General features: G+C 49.6%; 1 protein-coding gene across 6 annotated transcripts in view; it reads right to left on the bottom strand.

The window, feature by feature from the left end:
* The window catches only part of KIDINS220 (kinase D interacting substrate 220), a 101,779-nt gene that overhangs the window by 68,094 nt on the left and 12,791 nt on the right, over nt 1-20,894 (bottom strand). For 3 of the 6 annotated variants that reach the window (XM_008249999.5, XM_008250001.5, XM_008250002.5), the window contains exons 4-11: nt 19,852-19,950; nt 18,285-18,383; nt 17,542-17,643; nt 12,775-12,873; nt 8,746-8,943; nt 4,370-4,468; nt 2,465-2,563; nt 2,024-2,122 (exon numbers count right to left, since the gene is read on the bottom strand). In XM_008249999.5, coding sequence (XP_008248221.3) covers nt 2,024-2,122; nt 2,465-2,563; nt 4,370-4,468; nt 8,746-8,943; nt 12,775-12,873; nt 17,542-17,643; nt 18,285-18,383; nt 19,852-19,950 — 894 coding nt within the window. The remainder of the gene's footprint in view (nt 1-2,023; nt 2,123-2,464; nt 2,564-4,369; nt 4,469-8,745; nt 8,944-12,774; nt 12,874-17,541; nt 17,644-18,284; nt 18,384-19,851; nt 19,951-20,894) is intronic. The other 3 variants (XM_008250000.5, XM_051833310.3, XM_017338414.4) reach the window with 1 other exon arrangement.

Raw genomic sequence — 20,894 nt, 5'->3', positions numbered from 1 at the left:
CCCTACCTCCATTCCACTGTCATTCCCAAACTGTCAGAAGGCAAAATATCATTTCCGCCAGACACAGAATCTCTGAAATTGGGGGGAAGACATTAACGTACACTGCTACTATGCTGAAGACAACCAGAGAGCAGTGGGTGGCTAGTAAAACAACATTGACCTTTATTCTTAAACTTATTTTTAGGAAACTCCCATGAAAAGACAGGCTCAAGACTTACACAAGCTGGCATCCCAAATTTTGGCAGGACAGCACCTGGCTGCCCTCAGGTATTTAATGAACAACTGTGCCAACCATGTGGACCCGTCAGCTGGCTGCATGCACAGAGCACAAAAAAGGACCCTAAGACAGAGGCTGCAGGGAACCGACCCATGACCATGAAATGACTGTGTATAAACAGCACAGCACACAACCAGTGAGTCTGAAGGGAACCTTGAAGGGCAAATATCCAAGGGCTCCTTACTGAAAACTGGGGGACCACTGTCAGATGTGAATCAATGACAGAACAAGAAAAAATGCAATGTAAGTTTTCATTTTTGAAAAGTTTTGATTTTGTATCCTTAATTTTTAGTAAATATTTAATTTTTAACATTAGTGTTAATGTAATTTAATTTGGCCATGACAAGTGGGAGAGATTTTTTGGTTTCAAATAATATTGTTTTTTTGGTAAAACAAAAAATAAACACAGGAGCAGGCATGTGGCGCAGTGGGTTAAGCTGTTTATTGCAAGACCCACATCCCATTTCAAAGTGCTGGTTCCAGTCCAGCTACTCCACTTCCAAGCCGGCTTCCTGCTAATGTGCAGGGAAGACAGCTGGTGGCGGCCCAAGTGCTTGGGTCCCTGCCAACCACATGGGAGACCCAGATGGGGTTCCAGGCTCCTGGCTTCGGCCTGGCCCAGCCATGGTAGCTGTAGGCATCTGGGGAGTGAACCAGTTAAGTAGATGGAAGGGTTAACCCCCCCCCTCCCTCCCTCTCTCTCCTTCTCTGTCACTCAGCCTTTCAAATAAATTAATTAAATAAATCATTTTTAGGGGAAGAAAAAGAACGTTGAGTCCAGGATTTGTGTTTAAATAACAGAAAGATAAACTTCAACCTATCATGAATTTAAAAAAAACTTAAATCTTATGCCTTCAGAGGGGAATATTTAGAATACTTTTGCTTCATACATAAATCAATTCACTTCTTCCAGAGGGAAAATCAGTTTGAAGCACAGAAATAGGAATCAGTTCTCCATGAAGCAATCAACAATGGAGAGTTACTGCACTACAGAAGTTTCTCAGGGCCGAAGCTGTGGTGCAGCGGTTAACGCCCTGGCCTGAAGCGCCAGCACCCCATATGGGCACCGGTTTGAGTCCCGGCTGCTCCACTTCCGATCCAGCCCTCTGCTATGGCCTGGGAAAGCAGTGGAGGATGCCCAAGTCCTTGAGCCCCTGCATCCTGTAGGAGACCTGGAGGAAGCTCCTGGCTCCTGGCTTCAGATCAGCGCAGCTCCGGCTGTTGCAGCCAACTGAGGAGTGAACCAGTGGATGGAAGACCTCCCTCCCTCCCTCTCTCCCTCCCTCTCTCCCTCCCTCTCTGCCTCCCTCTTTGCCTCTCCTTTCTCTATGTAATTCTGACTTTCAAATAAATAAGTAAATCTTAAAAAAAAAAAAAAGTTTCTCTAAAAGCAATGCAGCGAGGAGGCGTGGCGAACTCCCGTGTACTTGCAGCGACCCCTAGTGGCGGTCTGCCCTGAGTCTCCTGTCCCCTCTCAGCTCTCCCTCCCGCGCGTCAGCAAGGAGCTCTCCCCTGACGCCGTCCTCCTTGGGGGTCAAGGGCAGCTCCCCAGGACTGGCATCAGCGACAGGAGGAAACCCTGAAGCAGCTTTGCAGGCGGCATACTGACTGCCCACTCCCTTGAACATGCTGGAACACCACGAAAGCCCACCCAGACCTCGCTGCACAAAACCAGGTCGGGACGGCCCGGACGGTGCGTCCGCCGGCAGGTGTCCGGCGCGAGCTCTGGCTGCGCAGGCGCGTTACCTTGTCCACAGCGGACACCTTGGCCCCTTTATCCAGCAGCAGCTCCACGACCTCGATATTCCTCATCTTGGTGGCCTTTATGAGAGGTGTTTCGCCGTCCTGCACACACAGGTAGGAAGGGTTACCAGAGAAACGGCCCTATTACTCCCACATAAACACACGCAGCAGGAAGTATCTGGCTCCAGTAACAGCCCGTATCTTCAATGTTCCCAAGAAAACATAGTTGATGAAACTAACACCACACTCACTCACCTGCACCAGTCACTTTAACCACTCAGCCCCACCTGTGCGAAGGGAAGCACACTACACCCAGCCCGGGCCACGCCAGTGTGCCAAGGATACACTATCCGCAATGAAGTCAGGAGAACTCTCACATCAGAGACGACTGAAAACGAGGGGCGGTGCTCGGCACCGCCACCACGACGGAAACCTCGCCGGTACCTTCGTACACATCTCCGTGTCAGGGTTGCACTGCAGGATGTCTCGCACCATCGTGGCATTGCCCTTCTCAACAGCCCAATACAAAGCTGTCTTGTTGTCCTGTAGAATGAAAGAACATTAGCAATACGTTCACATCAGACACATGCTAAAAACTGCTGTACGTGAATGTAAAATACCACGAATTTCTGCCAGAAAGCGTCTCAAGACGCGGCACGGTGGGAAGTAATGAATGAATCCTCACACTCTCACATTTACTCTTGAGAAATTCTTTATGAAAGAAGCCCGGGAACACTTAATATTGTTTGACTTAACAAGCAGAAATTCCACAGTTAATGCAGTAATGGACACTTCTGCAATCAGATTTCAGAAACACGCACTGGACTAGAAATCACACCAACAGCTCGAGTTCCGCGGAAAAGTCACTTAAATACCCTGACACGCGAATTCTCATGTGTAATACAGAATACCCACACCTGCCTTGTGCTTCCAAGGACAGTGAAGGATTTACCTCCCCAACAGATGGCATTATTGATTTTGTAGCCTTTAGGTTTCTCAGTCTCCACCCTCTTGGCACCCTCTATGGTCTTGACCAGATCCCTTGGCATCCTACCTACTGGAACACTGATCCCCACGGGTCTGGAAAGCAAAGCCAGTGAACAAGACAACTGATCAAAGCATAGGAGAACAGGACTGCCAGGCACAGAGCTATGAGCAGGGCTCTAGCCGACTTCGAATGAAAATCTGACTTTAATCCACAAGGTAACGACTGCCTGCCGCCGCCACCGCCACGCAGCATCTCCCGTGCCCCGACTTCCCCGCAGGAGCCCCCCAGACGCAGTCCACAGACCTCTCTAGCCCGACCTCCCTGTCCCTCTCCCAGCAGCCCCACCACAGCACCGCCAAGCTGATTCACCCACTGGCTAGGGAGCACAGTCTCCCTTCCCCGTTCTCTCCAAGTGTCTCACCCTGTCTCCACCGCCCCTGCCCAGACAGCCAGCCTGCCTGCGCTCTGCCATCTAAATCCAACTTCTCTGTCACACCCCCAATTCCACTTTCCTTCAGAAGCCTTCTTCCTTAACGCCCTCTCTGCCACCTCAAAACTCGCAAATCGGAACCCTTTTCTAGGTGGTCAATCATACACCCTCTGTGGCTACACTGCCTATGTTTCAATAAAAGGATAAAAATAAACAGCTCTGACTTCTGAATTAGATTATGTCTCTCTTACATGCAACGGTCCCATGCTAACTTCTCCATAGCATTCGGCATACTATTTGTTAGTCTGATTGAAAAATAGACTTGAACGCAAGAATTTTAGCTAAATACAAGGAAAAACTAAGCAGAGCTGCAGACCGTGCACAATAGGCTGCCAATAACATTTTTCTTTCATCTGAAGCTCCTGAAGTTTTAGTTAAACTACAACTTTGGCAAGGCTTCTATCTAAAACTACTCCTCTCTGTGTCTCCAGCAGCCACGACTGCCTTGGGCACAGGCCACAGGCACTACCAGGTGCTCCCAGGAAAGGCAGGCGGACCGGCGACAAAGGAGAATTAAGCAGAATAGAAGAGGAGCATGTGGATGAAGAAGACAAACACGGGGATAAGCGTGGGAAAACAAAGAGGGAACACCCAGCCCAAGTGGCACCCGCTGCTCGGATCACCAATCACTCATTTTGGAACTGAATATGTACACCTCAGTAAAAGCCCTGAGGTTCTTCCTGGTTTACTTCTATTGAAGTTTAACACTGATACAGAAATCTGTAATAATGGAAGGGAATAATAACGGACATGCACTAAGCCTGCTGGGGTTTGTGAGTTTTCCTGCACAGGAAAGTGGGAAGAAGGACGTGACAGTGAGTGAACACACAAATGAACAGGCCCCAGACGACTTCAGCGCTGTCACACGCACCTGGCCCTTGATGTCGATGTCGGCGTATTTCTGGAGCAGCGCACGGACGATCTCCACGTGTCCCCCTCTGACAGCACCGATCAACACGGTGTCCCCACTCTAGAAAGACAAAAAACTCCACTGAATAAACAAGCTGTTTGAAGCTAGGGTTATTTGTTTATTAAAATGATAGAAATTTGCTGCCAACTTCTTAGAAAAAGAGCCTATATCTAAGAGAAAATTCTAAATGAATTATATCAATACTTGAGATTGTCTTTTTTTTTTTTTTTGACAGGCAGAGTGGACAGTGAGAGAGAGAGACAGAGAGAAAGGTCTTCCTTTGTCGTTGGTTCACCCTCCAATGGCCGCCGCGGCCGGCGCACCGCGCTGATCCGATGGCAGGAGCCAGGAGCCAGGTGCTTCTCCTGGTCTCCCATGGGGTGCAGGGCCCAAGCACCTGGGCCATCCTCCACTGCACTCCCTGGCCACAGCAGAGAGCTGGCCTGGAAGAGGGGCAGCCGGGACAGAATCCGGCACCCCAACCGGGACTAGAACCCGGTGTGCCGGCGCCGCTAGGCGGAGGATTAGCCTAGTGAGCCATGGCGCTGGCCGAGAATGAGAAGTTTAGAAAGATTACCCAGAATCAGTCTTTCTCTGAGAAGGTAAATTCACACTGCGAATGTAAATGGAACACAACGGCACTGTGGCTGCCACCGAGCCAGGTGGATGTGCAGATCACACACTGAAAATCCCTCAGCACAGTGCCATGTGACAAAGGCCTGGAGCTCAGAAACGGGAGCCACAAAGCTAAAGCTATGCGTAGGTCAACAGCCACATCTGGTTAAGGGAGAAGCGCGGCTCCCACGCAAGCACCCACAAGGACTTCAGCCACTTTGGCAGTCCCAGGCCAGTGGCACAGGAGTCACTCCTCCCCTGCTGTAAGACGCTAAGTCCCTAATTCGGAGGACGACTCTTTGCCCTGAAATTACATTCACCACGCAACAATTATTTTTAACTGTATCTTCCTATTACTTCAAATACTAGAAATGGCTATTCTGCCAACAGGCATGAATATTATTTATTGCCAAACTGTTGCAGGCTTGGGGGTTGGATGAACCCTAAGTTGTGCTCAGTCACCAGGCCACAAATCGAGATGCAGGCCCATCAAAGTACCTGGACACTCGGCTTCTGATGGGCCCTCCTAACACATCCTGGGAGGCAGCAGATGTTGGCTCAAGGACTTCAGACCCTGTCACCCATGTGGGAAACCCAGATGGAGTCATGGATCCCTGGCTTCCACCCTACCCAGCCCTAGTTATTGTAGGCATTTGGGGAGTAATCCAGCAGATGGAAGATTTGTCAGTCTCTCCTTGAGGTTTAGCACTATAACAGAATATCTTAACTCCCACATTAAAATAGGGGCCAGCATGGTGGCGTAGTGGGTAAGGCTGTCACCTGCAGTGCTGGCATCCAGTATGGACACTGGTTCTAGTCCAGTTCCCTGCTAATGGCCTAGGAAGGCAGCAGAAGATGGCCCAAGTACTTGGACCTCTGCCACCCACGTGGGAGACCTGGAAGAAGCTCCTGGCTTCAGTCTCGTCCAGGCCCAGCTGGGCAGCCCCTGGCATTGCAGCCATCTTGGGGATGGACCAGCGGACGGAGATCTCCCTCTCTCTCTGTCTCTATCTCTGTCTCTGTCTCTGTCTCTCCCTCTCTCTGTAACTCTGACTTCTAAGTAAATAAATAGTAAATAAAAAATCTTTTAAAAGTAAATAAAGAGAGCCGGCGCCGTGGCTCAATAGGCTAATCCTCCACCTTGCGGCGCCGGCACACCGGGTTCTAGTCCCGGTTGGGGCGCCGGATTCTGTCCCGGTTGCCCCTCTTCCAGGCCAGCTCTCTGCTATGGCCAGGGAGTGCAGTGGAGGATGGCCCAGGTGCTTGGGCCCTGCACCCCATGGGAGACCAGGAAAAGCACCTGGATCCTGGCTCCTGCCATCGGATCAGCACGGTGCGCCGGCTGCAGCGGCGGCCATTAGAGGGTGAACCAATGGCAAAAAGGAAGACCTTTCTCTCTCTGTCTCTCTCTCACTGTCCACTCTGCCTGTCAAAAATTAAAAAAAAAAAAAAAAAAAGTAAATAAAGAAATAAAGCAGAAATAAACTCAAGGCAGACAAATTTTAGTTGAGAAAGCTGGCATTAACATGGGTGCATACCAGTAAATTTAAAAAAGATACTAAAGATTTCAATGCTTACAATGTGCAATGTACCATTCTAGGCTCTGCGGAAAAAAGCAGGCCACCTCCCAGCTCTGGCAGAAAAGGTCAATGCATAATGAAGAAAAAAAATCAAACAATATGCAAATAAATTAAAGCAGGGCCACGTGACAGAAAGTGACGGGCAGCTCCCCTGGGTGGGGTAGCTGAGAGCCTGAGAAGGCAGCATGTGGCTGAGGTGGAGTGACAGGAAGACAGCAGGACAGACTGCACACAGCTGGTACAGAGGACCCACAACAGGAACCACTCCGTGATGGGGAGGGGGCTGCAGCCTGCTGCAACAGGGCCCAGAGCCGTGCAGAATGAGGCCGGAGTCAGGCAAGGACACTCTCATGAACTGTCTATAGAAAGGTAATACTGGGGCCGGCGCTGTGGCGTAGTGGGTAAAGCCTCCTCCTGTGGTGCCGGCATCCCATACAGGCACTGGTTCGAGTCCCGGCTGCTCCACTTCTGATCCAGCTCTCTGGGATAGCACTTGAGCCCCTGCACCCACGTGGGAGACCCAGAGGAAGCTCCTGCTCCTCGCTTCGGATCAGCGCAGCCCAGCCATTATGGCCATCTGGGGAGTGAACCAGCGGATGGAAGACCTCTCTCTCTCTCTCTCTCTCTCTCTCTGCCTCTGCCTCTCTGTAACTCTGCCTTTCAAATAAATAAATGGGTAATACTTATCCTACCTACAGTAGGAGCCTTGGGTGCTGTTAAGCAAAGGAGTACATGTGAGATTTCCTGTTTTAAAGATCACTGATAGAACAGAGTGAACAAACTGGAGGTAACAGCGGAACCAGTTCCAAGGCTCCGGCTTCAATGATGAGGGTTTGTGGTTTATGACGGGGTGACAGTGGAGAAGAAGAGTGGGTGTTTAAAGGGTACGTTCTGCAATAGAATAAGAACTGAAGGACTAGACGGGGTGGGTAAGAAAAGACAGCCATCGAAGCAGAAGCTTTCGCAGCAGGGTGGATGGTGGTACCATTCGCTGAGATGGAGAGGCGGGGGTGGGGGACAAGTAAGGATTTAAAAACAAGACATTGTCTGGCATAAACTTAAAAAACCCATTAGACAATCAAGTGGTAAGTTCAAATAAGAGCTGGATATGTAAGTATGAGCTCAAAGAAGTCAGGGCAAAATAAAGAATCTTGAAAAAAAAAATTTAAGATTGATTATTTACTTGAAAGCCAGAGTTACAGAGAGGAAAAGAGAGAGCGGCCATCTGCAGGTTCACTCCCTAGATGGCCATAACAGCTGGGGTTGGGCCAGACTGAAACCCGGAGCCCGGAGCTTCAGCCAGGTCTCCCCCATTGGTAGCAGGAGCCCACTCAGGCTATCCTCCACTGCTTTTCCCAAGCCATAAGCAGGGAGCTGGATCAGAAGTGGAGCAGTCAGGACACAAACTGATACCCATATGGGATTCCAGCATCATGGGTGGTGTCTTAACCCACTACACCGCAGCACCCCAGAATTTTGAAAATCTTCAAATGCAAAGGTGGGACCTACACCTCTGGAATAGTGAGTAACATCACCTAGAGTGAGAGAGAGCAAGGACAAGGACAGGCTAATGCGACAGGTAACACTTCCAGTAACAAACTATTCAACAAAAATAAAACAAGACATTCTTCAAAAGATCAGCTCTTAACCCAGTAGTTTCAAAGTAGACACTGAATTTGTTATCTTAACACAAGTGGCAGCCGGCGCTGTGGCTCAATAGGCTAATCCTCCGCCTTATGGCACCGGCACACCGGGTTCTAGTCCCGGTCGGGGCACTGGATTCTGTCCCGGTTGCCCCTCTTCCAGGCCAGCTCTCTGCTGTGGCCCGGGAGTGCAGTGGAGGATGGCCCAAGTGCTTGGGCCCTGCACCCCATGGGAGACCAGGAGAAGCACCTGGCTCCTGGCTTCGGATCAGCACAGTGCGCTGGCCACAGCGTACCAGCCGCAGCGGCCATTGAGGGGTAAACCAACGGAAAAAGGAAGACCTTTCTCTCTGTCTCTCTCTCTCACTATCCACTCTGCCTGTCAAAAAAAAAAAAAAAAACAAGTGGCAGAAGCTGGAGAGGTGGCGGCGAGCAGCAGCCACGGCAATCTTCCATCCATCCATTCCACCAGGAGAAGCGTCTGGAGCAGGTGACCCACCCGGTCAGGTATGTTCACGTATGTGCCGGCATCAAGCAGATCCTGGACAATTTCCGTGTGCCCCTCCTTTGAGGCGATCATCAGAGCTGTGTTTCCATCCTTATCCGTCAAGTTGACATTAGGATTCCTCTTCAAAATCTCTTTTACTGACTGTGTGTACCCTCCTTTCACTGCCACAATGAGAGCAGTCATTGAATTCTAGAAAAAAAGGAAAGCCCAAGAGATTAGTAAATCCTAGAAAATAAAGGTTCACGCCACATACATGCAGTGTCTGTAAGTATGTGGCTGATTATGAAGTTACTTCTGATAATAAAATGCCAACATGAATAACGAGATACACAGTGAAAGTGGGCAGCAGTCAGTTTCACTTTTGGAAGATAACATTAATTCTTTTGAGTCATAGGACTACTCAGCTCTTTAGGTGATAGTCTGAAATCAGACTCATTTACAGCAAACGCTCCCACTAAGGCTCTGAATTACAATAAGAGTGGACAAGGTGACTCAAAATTAGAAACACCATAAATCAGTACAAACTAAGGTGAAATCACACAAGTTATGAATTCTTTGCGGGACTAGAGCAGTGGCACAGTGGGCTAAGCTTTCGCCTGAAGCGCTGGCATCCCAGTGGGCACCGGTTCTAGTCCCGGCTGCTCCTCTTCTGATCCAGCTCTCTGCTGTGGCCTGGGAAAGCAGTGGAAGATGGCCCAAGTGCTTGGGCCCCTGCACCCACGTGGGAGACCTGGAGGAAGCTCCTGGCTCCTAACTTTGGATCAGCTCTGGCCATTGCAGCCATTTCGGGAGTGAACCAGTGGAAGGAAGACCTTCCTCTCTCTCCCCCTCTCTCTGCAACTCTCTCTCAAATAAATAAATAAAATCTTTAAAATAAAAAAAAAATATTTGCAAAAAGCCTATAGGAAAAACTGAAATAAAACAATGACTTCAAAGTTACAGGATATTTCAAGGAAGTACAATAAGAAGGGAAGGATACAGGGTGGGAAGTATCGTTACGCTCACACAACCGTATGTATGAAATACATGCAATCTGTTCCCTTTATATTAATAAAAAAGGCAAAAAATAGCTGTAAGATACTTCGAGGAAAGTGTAATATATGCTCATTTACACTGATCCAGAAACCAAATGTTTAAAAGTATCTTAAAAAATTCTTTTAAAAACTATAGTCTAGGGGCCGGCGCTGTGGTGCAGCAGGTTAAAGCCCTGGCCTGAAGCGCTGGCATCCCATATGGGCGCCGGTTCTAGTCCCAGCTGCTCCTCTTTTGATCCAGCTCTCTGCTATGGCCTGGGAAAACAGTGAAGATGGCCCAAGTCCTTGGGCCCCTGCACCCACGTGGGAGACCTGGAGGAAGCTCCTGGCTCCTGGTTTCGGATCTGCACAGCTTTGGCCGTTGCGGCCATCTGGAGAGTGAACCATCGGATCTCTCTGGCTCTACCTCTCTCTCTTTCAAATAAATGAAATAAATCTTAAAAAACAACAAAAAACAAAACAAAACAAAAATCCTGCTTCCTGAGATTTAGCTCTACATTTGGATGTCCTAGAAAGATTCCAGTTATTAGATCAGCCCCAGAACTGAGCCCTAATTCTCTCACGCAGTGGAGTAACACGAGCGTGAGCAGTACTCATCACCCAGGCCCTGACAACGCTGGCCAGAAAAGAAGCCAGGGAGGTGGACATCCACGGCTGCCCACGAATCCTGCGCTGGCGGCCCACCGTGCAACACCAGCAGACGCCCGCTGAGGGTCAGCCATCGGCAGGGACCAGGAGGGGCTGCTACCGTGCCACTGTTGGCCCAGTAGGATGCAAGTTTTTTCTCATTTCTCTGTGGTCACGTTTGGGGGCACCTCTCCTCAGAAGCGTCCGTGACCCACTTCACACAATACAGCAATCAAGTTAACAGTAGTCTGCGTTACTGTTTGGGGGCATAAACACTGCTTCCTTTAGCTATATTCTGATGGACTCATGGGAAAAGCCAAATGTTGGGCTTTCCCCCTTCTACCCTGCAGACTTGGCACGGCACGTGCTCATTAGGGCATTACTGCTAATCACCAAGATGGATTTAACCAATGTGTACGCTTCCTCGGTTTTTTGTTTGTTTTTTTTTTGTTTTTTTTGTTTTTTTTTTGTTTTTTTTGGTTTTTTTTTTTTTTTTTTTTTTTTTGACAGGCAGAGTGGACAGTGAGAGAGACAGAGAGAAAGGTCTTCCTTTGCCGTTGGTTCACCCTCCAGTGGCTGCCGTGGCCGGCTCGCTGCAACCGGCGCACCGCGCTGATCCGAAGGCAGGAGCCAAGTGCTTCTCCTGGTCTCCCATGGGGTGCAGGGCCCAAGCACCTGGGCCATCCTCCACTGCACTCCCTGGCCACAGCAGAGAGCTGGCCTGGAAGAGGGGCAACCGGGACAGAATCCGGCGCCCTGACAGGGACTAGAACCCGGTGTGCCGGCGCTGCTAGGTGGAGGATTAGCCTGTTAAGCCACAGCGCCGGCTGCTTCCTCGGTTTTAACAGCCGATTTCTGACTTTTTAATCTGTTTAATGAAGAAGAAAAATAAGGCACTGTTTAAAATATCCAAAAAATTACATTACTGCTTTAAAGAAAAAACTCTGGAGGGCAGCACTGTGGCACAGTGAGTTAAGCCACTGCTTGCAACCAGGCATCCCTTCTTGGAGCACTGGTTCAAGTCCTGACCGCTCCACTTCCAATCTAGCTCCCTGTTACTGTGCCTGGGAAGGCTGCTGATGACCCAAGTGCTTGGGCCATGCCACCAACGTGGGGGCCCCAATGGAGTTCCTGGCCTGTCCCAGCCCTGGCAGCCACCGGGGAGTAAACCAGCCGACAGCGGATTTCCCTCTGTCTCTCTCCCTCCCTGTCACTCTGCCTTTCAAAGAACTAAATCAAGCTTGAGAGGAAGGCAGGCAGGCAGGCAGGCAGCAAAGGAAAAATTCCAATGGGGCACAACTTTCTTCCAGAAGTGATGTTCTTTTTGTTATTCTTTTTAAAATGTTTATGTGCTTACTGATTTATTTGAGGTGCAGAAAGAGAGAGAGAGCTACAAAGCAGAGAAAGCCCGTCCTCTGGTTCATTCCCTAAATACCCACAAAGGCAGCCTAAGTGGAGCCCAGGAGCCAGGAATGCAACCAGGGCCTCCAATACGAGTGACAAAGACCCAATCACTCAAGCCATGACGCGGCAGTTCTCCAGATGCAGGCCAGAAGGACGCTAGGTTCCAAACTGGAGCCAGGGTCTGAACCTGGGCACTTGGGTGAACCATCTGGCAGCTTAACCATTAGGTTAAACACCCTCTCCACAAATGATATTAAAAACTACTTGATTTGGGGCCAATGCTGTGGCATAAGTTAAACCTCCACCTGCAGTGTCGGCATCTCATACCGGCACCGGTTCAAGTCCTGGGTGCCACACTTCTGATCCAGCTCCCTGCTAATGTGACACAGAAGGCGGCCCAAGTGCTTGGGCCCCTGTACCCATGTGGGAGACCTGGAAGAAGCCCCTGGCTCCTGGCTCCTGGCCTGACCCAGCCACAGCCTTTGTGGGAGTGAACCAGCAGATGGATGATCTGTCTCTCTCCTCTCACTGTATCTGTGTTTCAAATAAATAAATAAGTAAATCTTAAAAAAAAAAAAACTACCTGATTTAAAGAAATTTACAGATAGGATAGCCTAAAACTACTAAGTAGATAGTTTTAATCTTAACTACATAATTAAATACACACTAGTATTAAATTTATACCAAGATAAAAATTATTGCTTATAGTTTTAGCCTATCAAAATGTATGTTCCCTAGCAAAAGATCCTTAAAAGCACATTTTTACAGTATATTGCAATTTTAAAACATTTATAATAGACTTAGAATAACAGAAGGAAACTGCTTGCTTTCCTAAATTAACATCACCTAAGAACTGGAAAGAAATTTTTCTAGGCATATACCGTGAAATATATTCCTCTTCTTAAACCAAAACATCTCTCTATTACCAACATTAAAATACACAAAAGATACTCACAGCTCCCTCCTGATCAACATCAGCTCCCATGGCCAACAGATGTCTCACACATTCCAGATGGCCCTTGCGTGCAGCCCAGACCAAAGGGGTGGTTCCATACTAGCAAAACACACAGCGGACACAAGTCAGTACCACAGCAGTGAGGTAAGCTAGCTCTCAATGTGGCTTTCTATTAAAAAAAAAAATCATACCATCAGCATTCTCAGATAACCACAGACGCCAATTTTAAGCCTAGGTTAGCCCACGTGCCCCATTTTATTTCTCTGAATAAAGGACTAACCACTGCACCACACGTCTTTACTGAGCTCCCACCATCAGGACAACCGTCACCACACAGTCCAGCATTTCAAGAAGTTCGCGCCGACTCAGTCTGCGCACAAATCAGCCTCTGCACTTGGTAGCCTCAGCCCAGAAACTCAGCCAACAGCCCCTCCCCAGCAAGGGCAGTTAAAAGCGCCACGGCACACACAGCATGCGTGAAGGCAGAGCTGGGCCTTCGAGGACCTGGCAACCAGACATGTGAACACCCACAGTGACCGTTAAGTATGGGAGCCAGCGATGCAATCAGCGTTTAGTGAACTCCTACTCTCCACAAAGCCCTGTCCATCACGACTCTCAGTGTTGATGCTCTATGGGGCGGGCGCTGTGGCGTAGCGGCTAAAGCTGCTGCCTGCAGTGCCGGCATCCCAGACGGGTGCTGGTTCGAGCCCCAGCTGCTCCACTCCTGATCCAGCTCCCTGCTAATGCGCCTGGGAAAGCAGTGGAAGATGGCCTAAGTGCTTGAACCCCTGCGCCCACATGGGAGACCTGAAGAAGCTCCTGGCTCCTGGCTTCACATTGGCCCAGCACTGACCATTGCAGCCATTCAGGGAGTGAACCAGTGGATGGAAAATCAGTCCCTCTTCCTCTCCCTCTCCGCCTTTCAAATAGATAAATAAATCTTTGAAAAAAGAAAGAAAGAAAATGCTCTGTAATTCTGTGTGGGCCAATGGAGCAGCCACTGGTCGAGTTTAAGTAGTAAGTGCTTACAGTGAGGCTGGTGTGACTGAGGGCCTACATTTTTACTTCCGTTTTAGTTGATTTAAGCCTAAACAGCCGTATGTGACTACTAGCACTATATTGGGCAGCACGGACGCTGTCACAAGGCTGCCCACACAGCACACGGGAGCAGCAGGCACATCGAGGAGGCAGACAACGAGGCGTGAGCAGCAGCCACAGCCACTGCCTCAAAGCAGGGACAGGGACGTGGGAAGAGGCAGCCAGGAGGACTCCCTGCCACAGCCCCGATCTGCAGTCTCCTCCCAGAGTTAGAGTCCTTCTAGGCTCCTCCTCTGTGGATAACATTTAGTTACCTGACCAGATCTACAGATCTTTCAGGCCATTTTTTTTCTTTCTAAAGGTTCTGCTGTATTCTAAACCGACTGACCCTCTGAGTTTTCAATTCCTTTACCACCTCTGACACCCTCCTGATAGTCAGCCCTTTGTCCACAGTGTCACATCACTGCTGCCCTGCTACCAAGTCCACACACACCTGTGACCTCAGGGCCAGCTCTGCACAGCCCCTTGTCCCGTCCGTCCCCTCCCTCACCAGCAGGATGCCTTTAGCCCTGGGGCTCCGGCCCTTCATTAACAATTAGTTCCCAGGGCCAGGCTTTGTAGCACAGAGATCAGCCCACAGCTGGGACACCCACGTTCCCTATCAGAGCTCCTGCATGCAAGCTCTGGCTCCACTTCTGATCCTGCTTCCCATTAACGTGCACGCTGGGGATCGGCGGGCGCTGGCTCAGCTCCCTGGGTCCCTGCCGCCCTCATGGGAGATCTGGATGGAGCTCCAGGCTCCTGGCTTTGGCCTGGCCCACCCCTGGCTGCTGCAGGCTTTTGAGGAGGGAACCAGCAGATGGAAGATCTTTCTCTTTCACTGCCTTTCAAATAAATAAAATTTAATTAGTTCCCATAGAAACCTCATTCTCTCTCTATCAACGATAAACAATTCTCTGTCTTCAATGCATCCCTTGGGGCACTGTCAAGGACAGATTCTTCTTAAATACCACTCTGTGCCAGCCGCCTGCTCAGCCTCCTCCTCTCCCCTCCACCACCCCGCTGATTCGCAGGGACCACCGGGCAGTAGGTGTTCAGGTGTGGCTACACGTACAGCCAGGGCTTCCTCCCACACAGCCTCTCCCCACACCCAGCACAGCCCTCCCCTTATTGGTCTGCTCAGTACCACCCAACAAACCGTGTGAAATCACAAGGGGCCTTGGTTCTCGTTCTCCTGTGCTGAGGTCAATCTCCATGGATGGAAATTCTGCCCATCCTTCAAGGTCTAGATTAAGTCTGGCTCAGCTATCAGTGAATCCTCCCACTGCCTAGTCCTAAGCCATCTGACCCCTGGCCTTTGCATTTCACAGCGCCCTGCTTGTCTACTTGCTTCTCTGAACAGAGATCTTTTCTTCTTAGTTTTTGCATCTTGGACATTAAGTACAAGACAGGACGCTGCACACAGTAGATACTGAAGATTTTCTCAAAACGCCAAAAAGAGTTACAGAGTAGGCAGCATAACATCTGACTCTGGAGGGACTAGAATGCCAAGCTACGTTAATTTTCCTATAGGCCAGAAGGAGAAAATAAAAGTTTGTGAAATTAAATTTTCAAATCAGAAATACCAACAGAAGGAACTGCATCCATTTGACATACCTCAACCTCGGAGTCAAAGTGAATTTGCCAACGGTACAAAATGCAGACCTCCTCAGTGCCAGATTATAAACACACGGAGTGGCCTCCCTACATTCCTCACTAAGCTATTACTTTGTGCAAAACTCCTTAAAATGAGGCATAAAGTGCACTCCTGCTCTCATCCTCAGTGTACCCCTTCCTCGTCGATGGCGTGTCTGTGCCCGTCAAGCACTGTCAGACTAAAGGACAGATCACATCAGCACTCCCATAGGCTGAGTGGCACTGCTCTCCTTAAAGAAATTTATGCTTGAGGTCGGCGCTGTAGCATAGCAGGTAAGGCAGCCATCTGCAGTGCCAGCATGCCATGTGGGCACCAGTTCGAATCCCAGTTGCTCCACTTCCGATCGAGCTCTCTGCTATGGCCTGGGAAAACAGTGAAGATGGCCCAAGTGCTTGGGCCCCTGCACCCACATGGGAGACCCAGAAGCAGCTCTAAGCTCCTGGCTTCAGATTGACCCAGCTCTGGCCATTGCAGCCATCTGGGGAATGAACCAGTGGATGAAGGACACACATCTCTCTCTCTCTCTCTCTCTCTGTTTTCAAATAAATAAATAAATATTTTTCAAAAAAGAAAGAAATTTATGCTCAGAATCTATTCCAGTTACAAAAAATAAATCTTTTTTTTTTTTTTTGACTGGCAGAGTGGACAGTGAGAGAGAGAGAGACAGAGAGAAAGGTCTTCCATTGCTGTTGGTTGACCCTCCAATGGCCGCCATGGCCAGCGCACCGCACTGATCCGATGGCAGGAGCCAGGTACTTATCCTGGTCTCCCATGGGGTGCAGGGCCCAAGTACTTGGGCCATCCTCCACTGCCCTCCCTGGCCACAGCAGAGAGCTGGCCTGGAAGAGGGGCAACCGGGACAGAGCCCGGCGCCCCGACCGGGACTAGAACCCGGTGTGCCGGCGCCGCAAGGTGGAGGATTAGCCTAGTGAGCCGCGGCACCGGCCAAAAAATAAATCTTGATAGCTGTTACCCTATAAATAGCTATATTGCTGTTAATCTAAAAAGAACATAATTTTCCCAACAATGTGCCAAAACACCCAACGGAAACAATGGAGGCACAAAATGAAATGATCCTTTATCGTCATGGAACCCGCTCTCTGGTGCAGGAAAGGCCTGGCATTACTCAGTGCAGGGCAGCAGGTGCTGCGCTCTAACGGGAGTCTGCAGCGCGCACGGACAGGAGTAGAGGGTCAGCAATGCAGAGCCCCCGTGAGCCATGGGAACGGAACAGGAGCTCATCAGGCAGAGGAAGCGGTCATGTTCTTGGCTGAGGGAGGAATGAAGCGCGCAGAATGTTGGACAAACAGCCACATGCAAAAGCATGCGCTGGGTTTAAGGCACGGAAGGACAAGAGAGCGCCTGGAGGACAGGCTAAAGCCACGGGAAGCCCAGGCTCTGTCCTCCAACAGTGAGAGCCACCGAAGCTCTGCAGAGCCAGGGAGAGTAAGCTCAGCAGAAAGGGGGTGCGGAGGATCTCCCTGGACATGACCAGAATGACATTCTGGAAGCGACGGCAAATCAGCCACGCCTCGGAGATGCATGGAAGCCGAGGCAGGCGAGGGGGGCAGGGCGTGGCACCCAGCCCAGAGGCACAGGAGGCGTGAAGGCAGCGTGGGGCAGTGGGCACACGAGCAGGAGAAGAGGGAGAAGGGGAGGCCAGGCCCATCTGCACCCAGCACCAGGGTGGTCTTTGGTACGAGAGACAGAGGACTAAACCTGGACTTTGGAAAAGTCGTCCCTGCCGGAGAAAGCAGGTAGACTGAAGATGGAAAAAGAATTACACAGAAAACTTCAAATGGTGGCGACAAGGAATCCACCCCTCTGCTTACGAAAGACGATCATCAGGACACTTAGTACATGATACACATAAGGGATCCCTCCACGAGACAGAAATCTATTCTAAATATATTAATACACAAAAACACACGATGCCACAGAGCAGTCTCCTGAGATCACATGAACACGCCCGCGTAACTTCCCCGGCGAGCGGTCGCGACAGCAGCTGGAGTCGGCCGCCACCCGCAACCCACCTTATCGGAGCAGTTGACTTTAGCGCCGTTCTGCAGCAGAAGATGCACTATCTCCGCGTGGCCTCTGCCCGCTGCCCAGATGATCGGGTACACGCTGTACTGCTGGGATAGACAGGGAGGCCGGGAGGGGCACAGGGAGGGGAGGGGACGGAGAGAATCTTTTAGGCAGGCGTTCAAGTGTGACATCAACAGGAGTGACACAGAGTAAGTTTTTCTGAATTCTGTTACACCCATTCTCCACCTCAAAACACACAATAGATCACTGGCAGCTGAAATGCACTCAACCATAAAAACGCATGTATTAGGAACACATTGATTTTCATAGACTCAGTACACTTAATGTGACTAGTCAACAGGCAAGATCAGCAAGGATATACGATTAAAAACAGAAAGCACGGAAAAAAGGCATGGGTATTTGATAAATGCCTCTTTAAAGAATTTCAGATTATGGATGCAAAATCACAAAAATAAAATGATTAAAGATTTCAAAATCTCCTTTTGAAATGTTACAGACAGAACTGTAACTAACACTTAAGCTCTAGTAGGTGCCTTTCTGTTGATTAAAAAAATGAGAAATAAACTTAAGGAAAAAAAATCTCATTTTGTTTTGAAACCACATTCTAATAACAGGTCTAATCAGATGTGGAAATTTTCTATCCACTGTGAAGTCAAGTATAATCAGCCGTAAGCATTCCCTTACCACTCACCACTTACGTAACGAGTGGATTTTCTTTAACCCTTACCAGACCAGTGACGCTCGGGTTGGCGCCATACGAAAGAAGCAGTTCTACAACTTCAGTCCGGCCTTTATAGCACGCCCACATGAGAGCGGTCCATCCCCCCTAGAGAGGAGGGACAGGAGAGGGAGGTGAAACCTGGGGCAGCTCCCAGCGCACAACTGCCGCGAACCACCTCCTCCTGCGAGAATGTTTATTTACGCAACAGTAGTAAGAATCCTAACGGTAATAAGAATCCTACAGCAATAAGATGTCGTTCTAAATTCCCAATATTCCCAGACTACTCGAAATACGTCAAGCACACAAACGACTACGCCGAAGCTTGTCCTCTATCCTCAGGATGAAACCCGACGGCTCGCTGACCCACGACAGAATGAGAGAGAAAGCCTTTGCAACAGGCAGACCAGCTTCCAAACCGGAGCGGCGGGACCTGGGGCAAGGACTCGCTTCTTCAGCCTCAGTTTCATCAACTACGCACTCAGAACAACAGGAAGCCTCAGCCCTGGGACTGTTCTGAGAGCCAAGTAAGCGCTTGGCCTCGAAGCCCCTCTGTAGGCCAGGCATAGAGCAAGCGTCAAATACCGCTCGTTCCCCTGATAGAGCAGTGCGGGTCTATCCTGCAGGTCCCTTGCGCCTGCGCACCAGGCGCGTGAGCCCTCCACCCAGACTCTGGGCCCTGCACCCACGCTTGGCCGAGGCGACTGACATCATTCCCTTCTCTCCCTAAACTTTTATTGTACTCTGCTTAAGTTTGGGAAATAGAAAGGCTGCAGGTGGGTCTCTGTGCCTACCTATAAAAACAAGCATCTCACTCACTTCGCTAAGCTTTGAAAACAGACACAGAGTTAAAGAGGTGAAACTCTTGTGTAAGCTGCAAGTGAGTGCAAGACCGCAGAAAGCTGTAGTTTCCTAAGCTCCAGCCAACCGGACTTCACAAAGCGCCATCGCTGCGACCCAGCTGTCCCGGAGCGGGGCAGACCACCTCCCTCCTTTCTGAAGCAGAAAGGACTGCTCTCTCCACCTTCACGTTCCAACCAGACGCCGAGATGAGTAACAGCTGGGGGATCCGCACGGCGAACATCTTATTAAACCTGGCGTGTGCAGACGGCGTCTGAACAGAATCACGCTTTAAAATAGATCTGTAACTATTGGTCTGAAAATTATAACTCTAAACAGCTGACAACACATATTCTACAACCAGGTGGTGTCCTTCTCAAAGGCCTACCTGAAAGAAACACTTTTCTCCCAAGTTCTAAAACACTCATGTATTACAAGCTAATTAGTTGTTTTTAAAAATATTTCAGAATTTTAAACTCGGAAATAACTTGAACTAAGAAATTTTAACTAAGAACTTCCAAAAGAGCTATTTCGTAACACGTGGGTTTTAAAGCATTCTCTGATGCTCCGTCCAGTGCCCAAACCCAAACCCTACAGCCATCACCACGACTTCACACATAAAACGCAAGACTCCGCATCCTACTGCCGCTGCTACGGCTGACGCTGAGCAGTAACATCGTGCAGCACACGCGTACCATGTCACGGTGAGCAGTAACATCATGCAGCACACACGTACCATGTCACGGTGCTCCAAGTCCACTCCACATTTAAGCAGCTCCTCCACGATGTGCACGTGCCCTTCTTTAGATGCAGATATAAGTGCTGTCCAGTTGTCCTTGAAAACACATGCAGACATGTTACCATTTCGAGTCAAAACAACATTCCAAAGTGAGGAAAATGAACGCGAATTTACACACCAAACGGTCACACCCAGCCGACACGACCTGGACACCCTGAACCCCCCCAGAGCAAGGCGGAGGCTCTCCAGACCTGTCCCACCCACATCCCTACCACAGTGCGGAAATGGCTACACGCTGCTTGCTCAGTCTTCCCATGCAACGTCTACTCACACAGTGTGCTTTATAAATAGTAGCAACCATCACCAGCGAAGCCTCCAGGCGCATCTGTGGCTGGCAACCATGACTGCACACTCCAAGTGCCTGTGATCCTACTGTGTACTCACAGGCCCTTCAACCAGGGCAACCCCGGGCAACCAGCGTAGCAGCCGTGTGATAGGGAGACAACCAGTCTCCTTTACATCTTCAATGCAGGATGCAGATATCCTATTCAGCTGCCTGCATGCATGTCATGAACTCGAAAGATCAATCCATTAAAAAGTCACCACGTGACCCTCTAAAGCAATTCCAAAATTAATGTGACTTCCTCAAATGCTGATTCACCCCTCAGAAGACACCAGAAAGGGCAACAGCTCTCTGGCCACTATCATACGGTGGTACATCGTATGTATGATGTAAATTACCTGACGGGGGTCACTTAACAACACGCCTCGTACGTGGATATTAACAACACGCCTCACACGTGGATATTAACAACATGCCTCACACGTGGATATTAACAACACGCCTCGTACGTGGATGTTAACAACATGCCTCGTACGTGGATATTAACAACATGCCTCGTACGTGGCTATTTCGCAGGCCGGCAGATTTATTTACACATCTGTGCTGTCCGTTCAGCCGGTGCTACTAACACATGAAAATCAGTCCAGACCCTTCACCTAAAAATCTCCCTCCTGCATTACTCTTTTTAAAACAGGTG

Source organism: Oryctolagus cuniculus, chromosome 2, assembly GCF_051225735.1.
Source record: "Oryctolagus cuniculus isolate XC-2025 breed Fujian yellow rabbit chromosome 2, ASM5122573v1, whole genome shotgun sequence".
Taxonomy (NCBI): domain Eukaryota; kingdom Metazoa; phylum Chordata; class Mammalia; order Lagomorpha; family Leporidae; genus Oryctolagus; species Oryctolagus cuniculus.
This window is presented reverse-complemented; position numbering and strand designations above follow the sequence as displayed.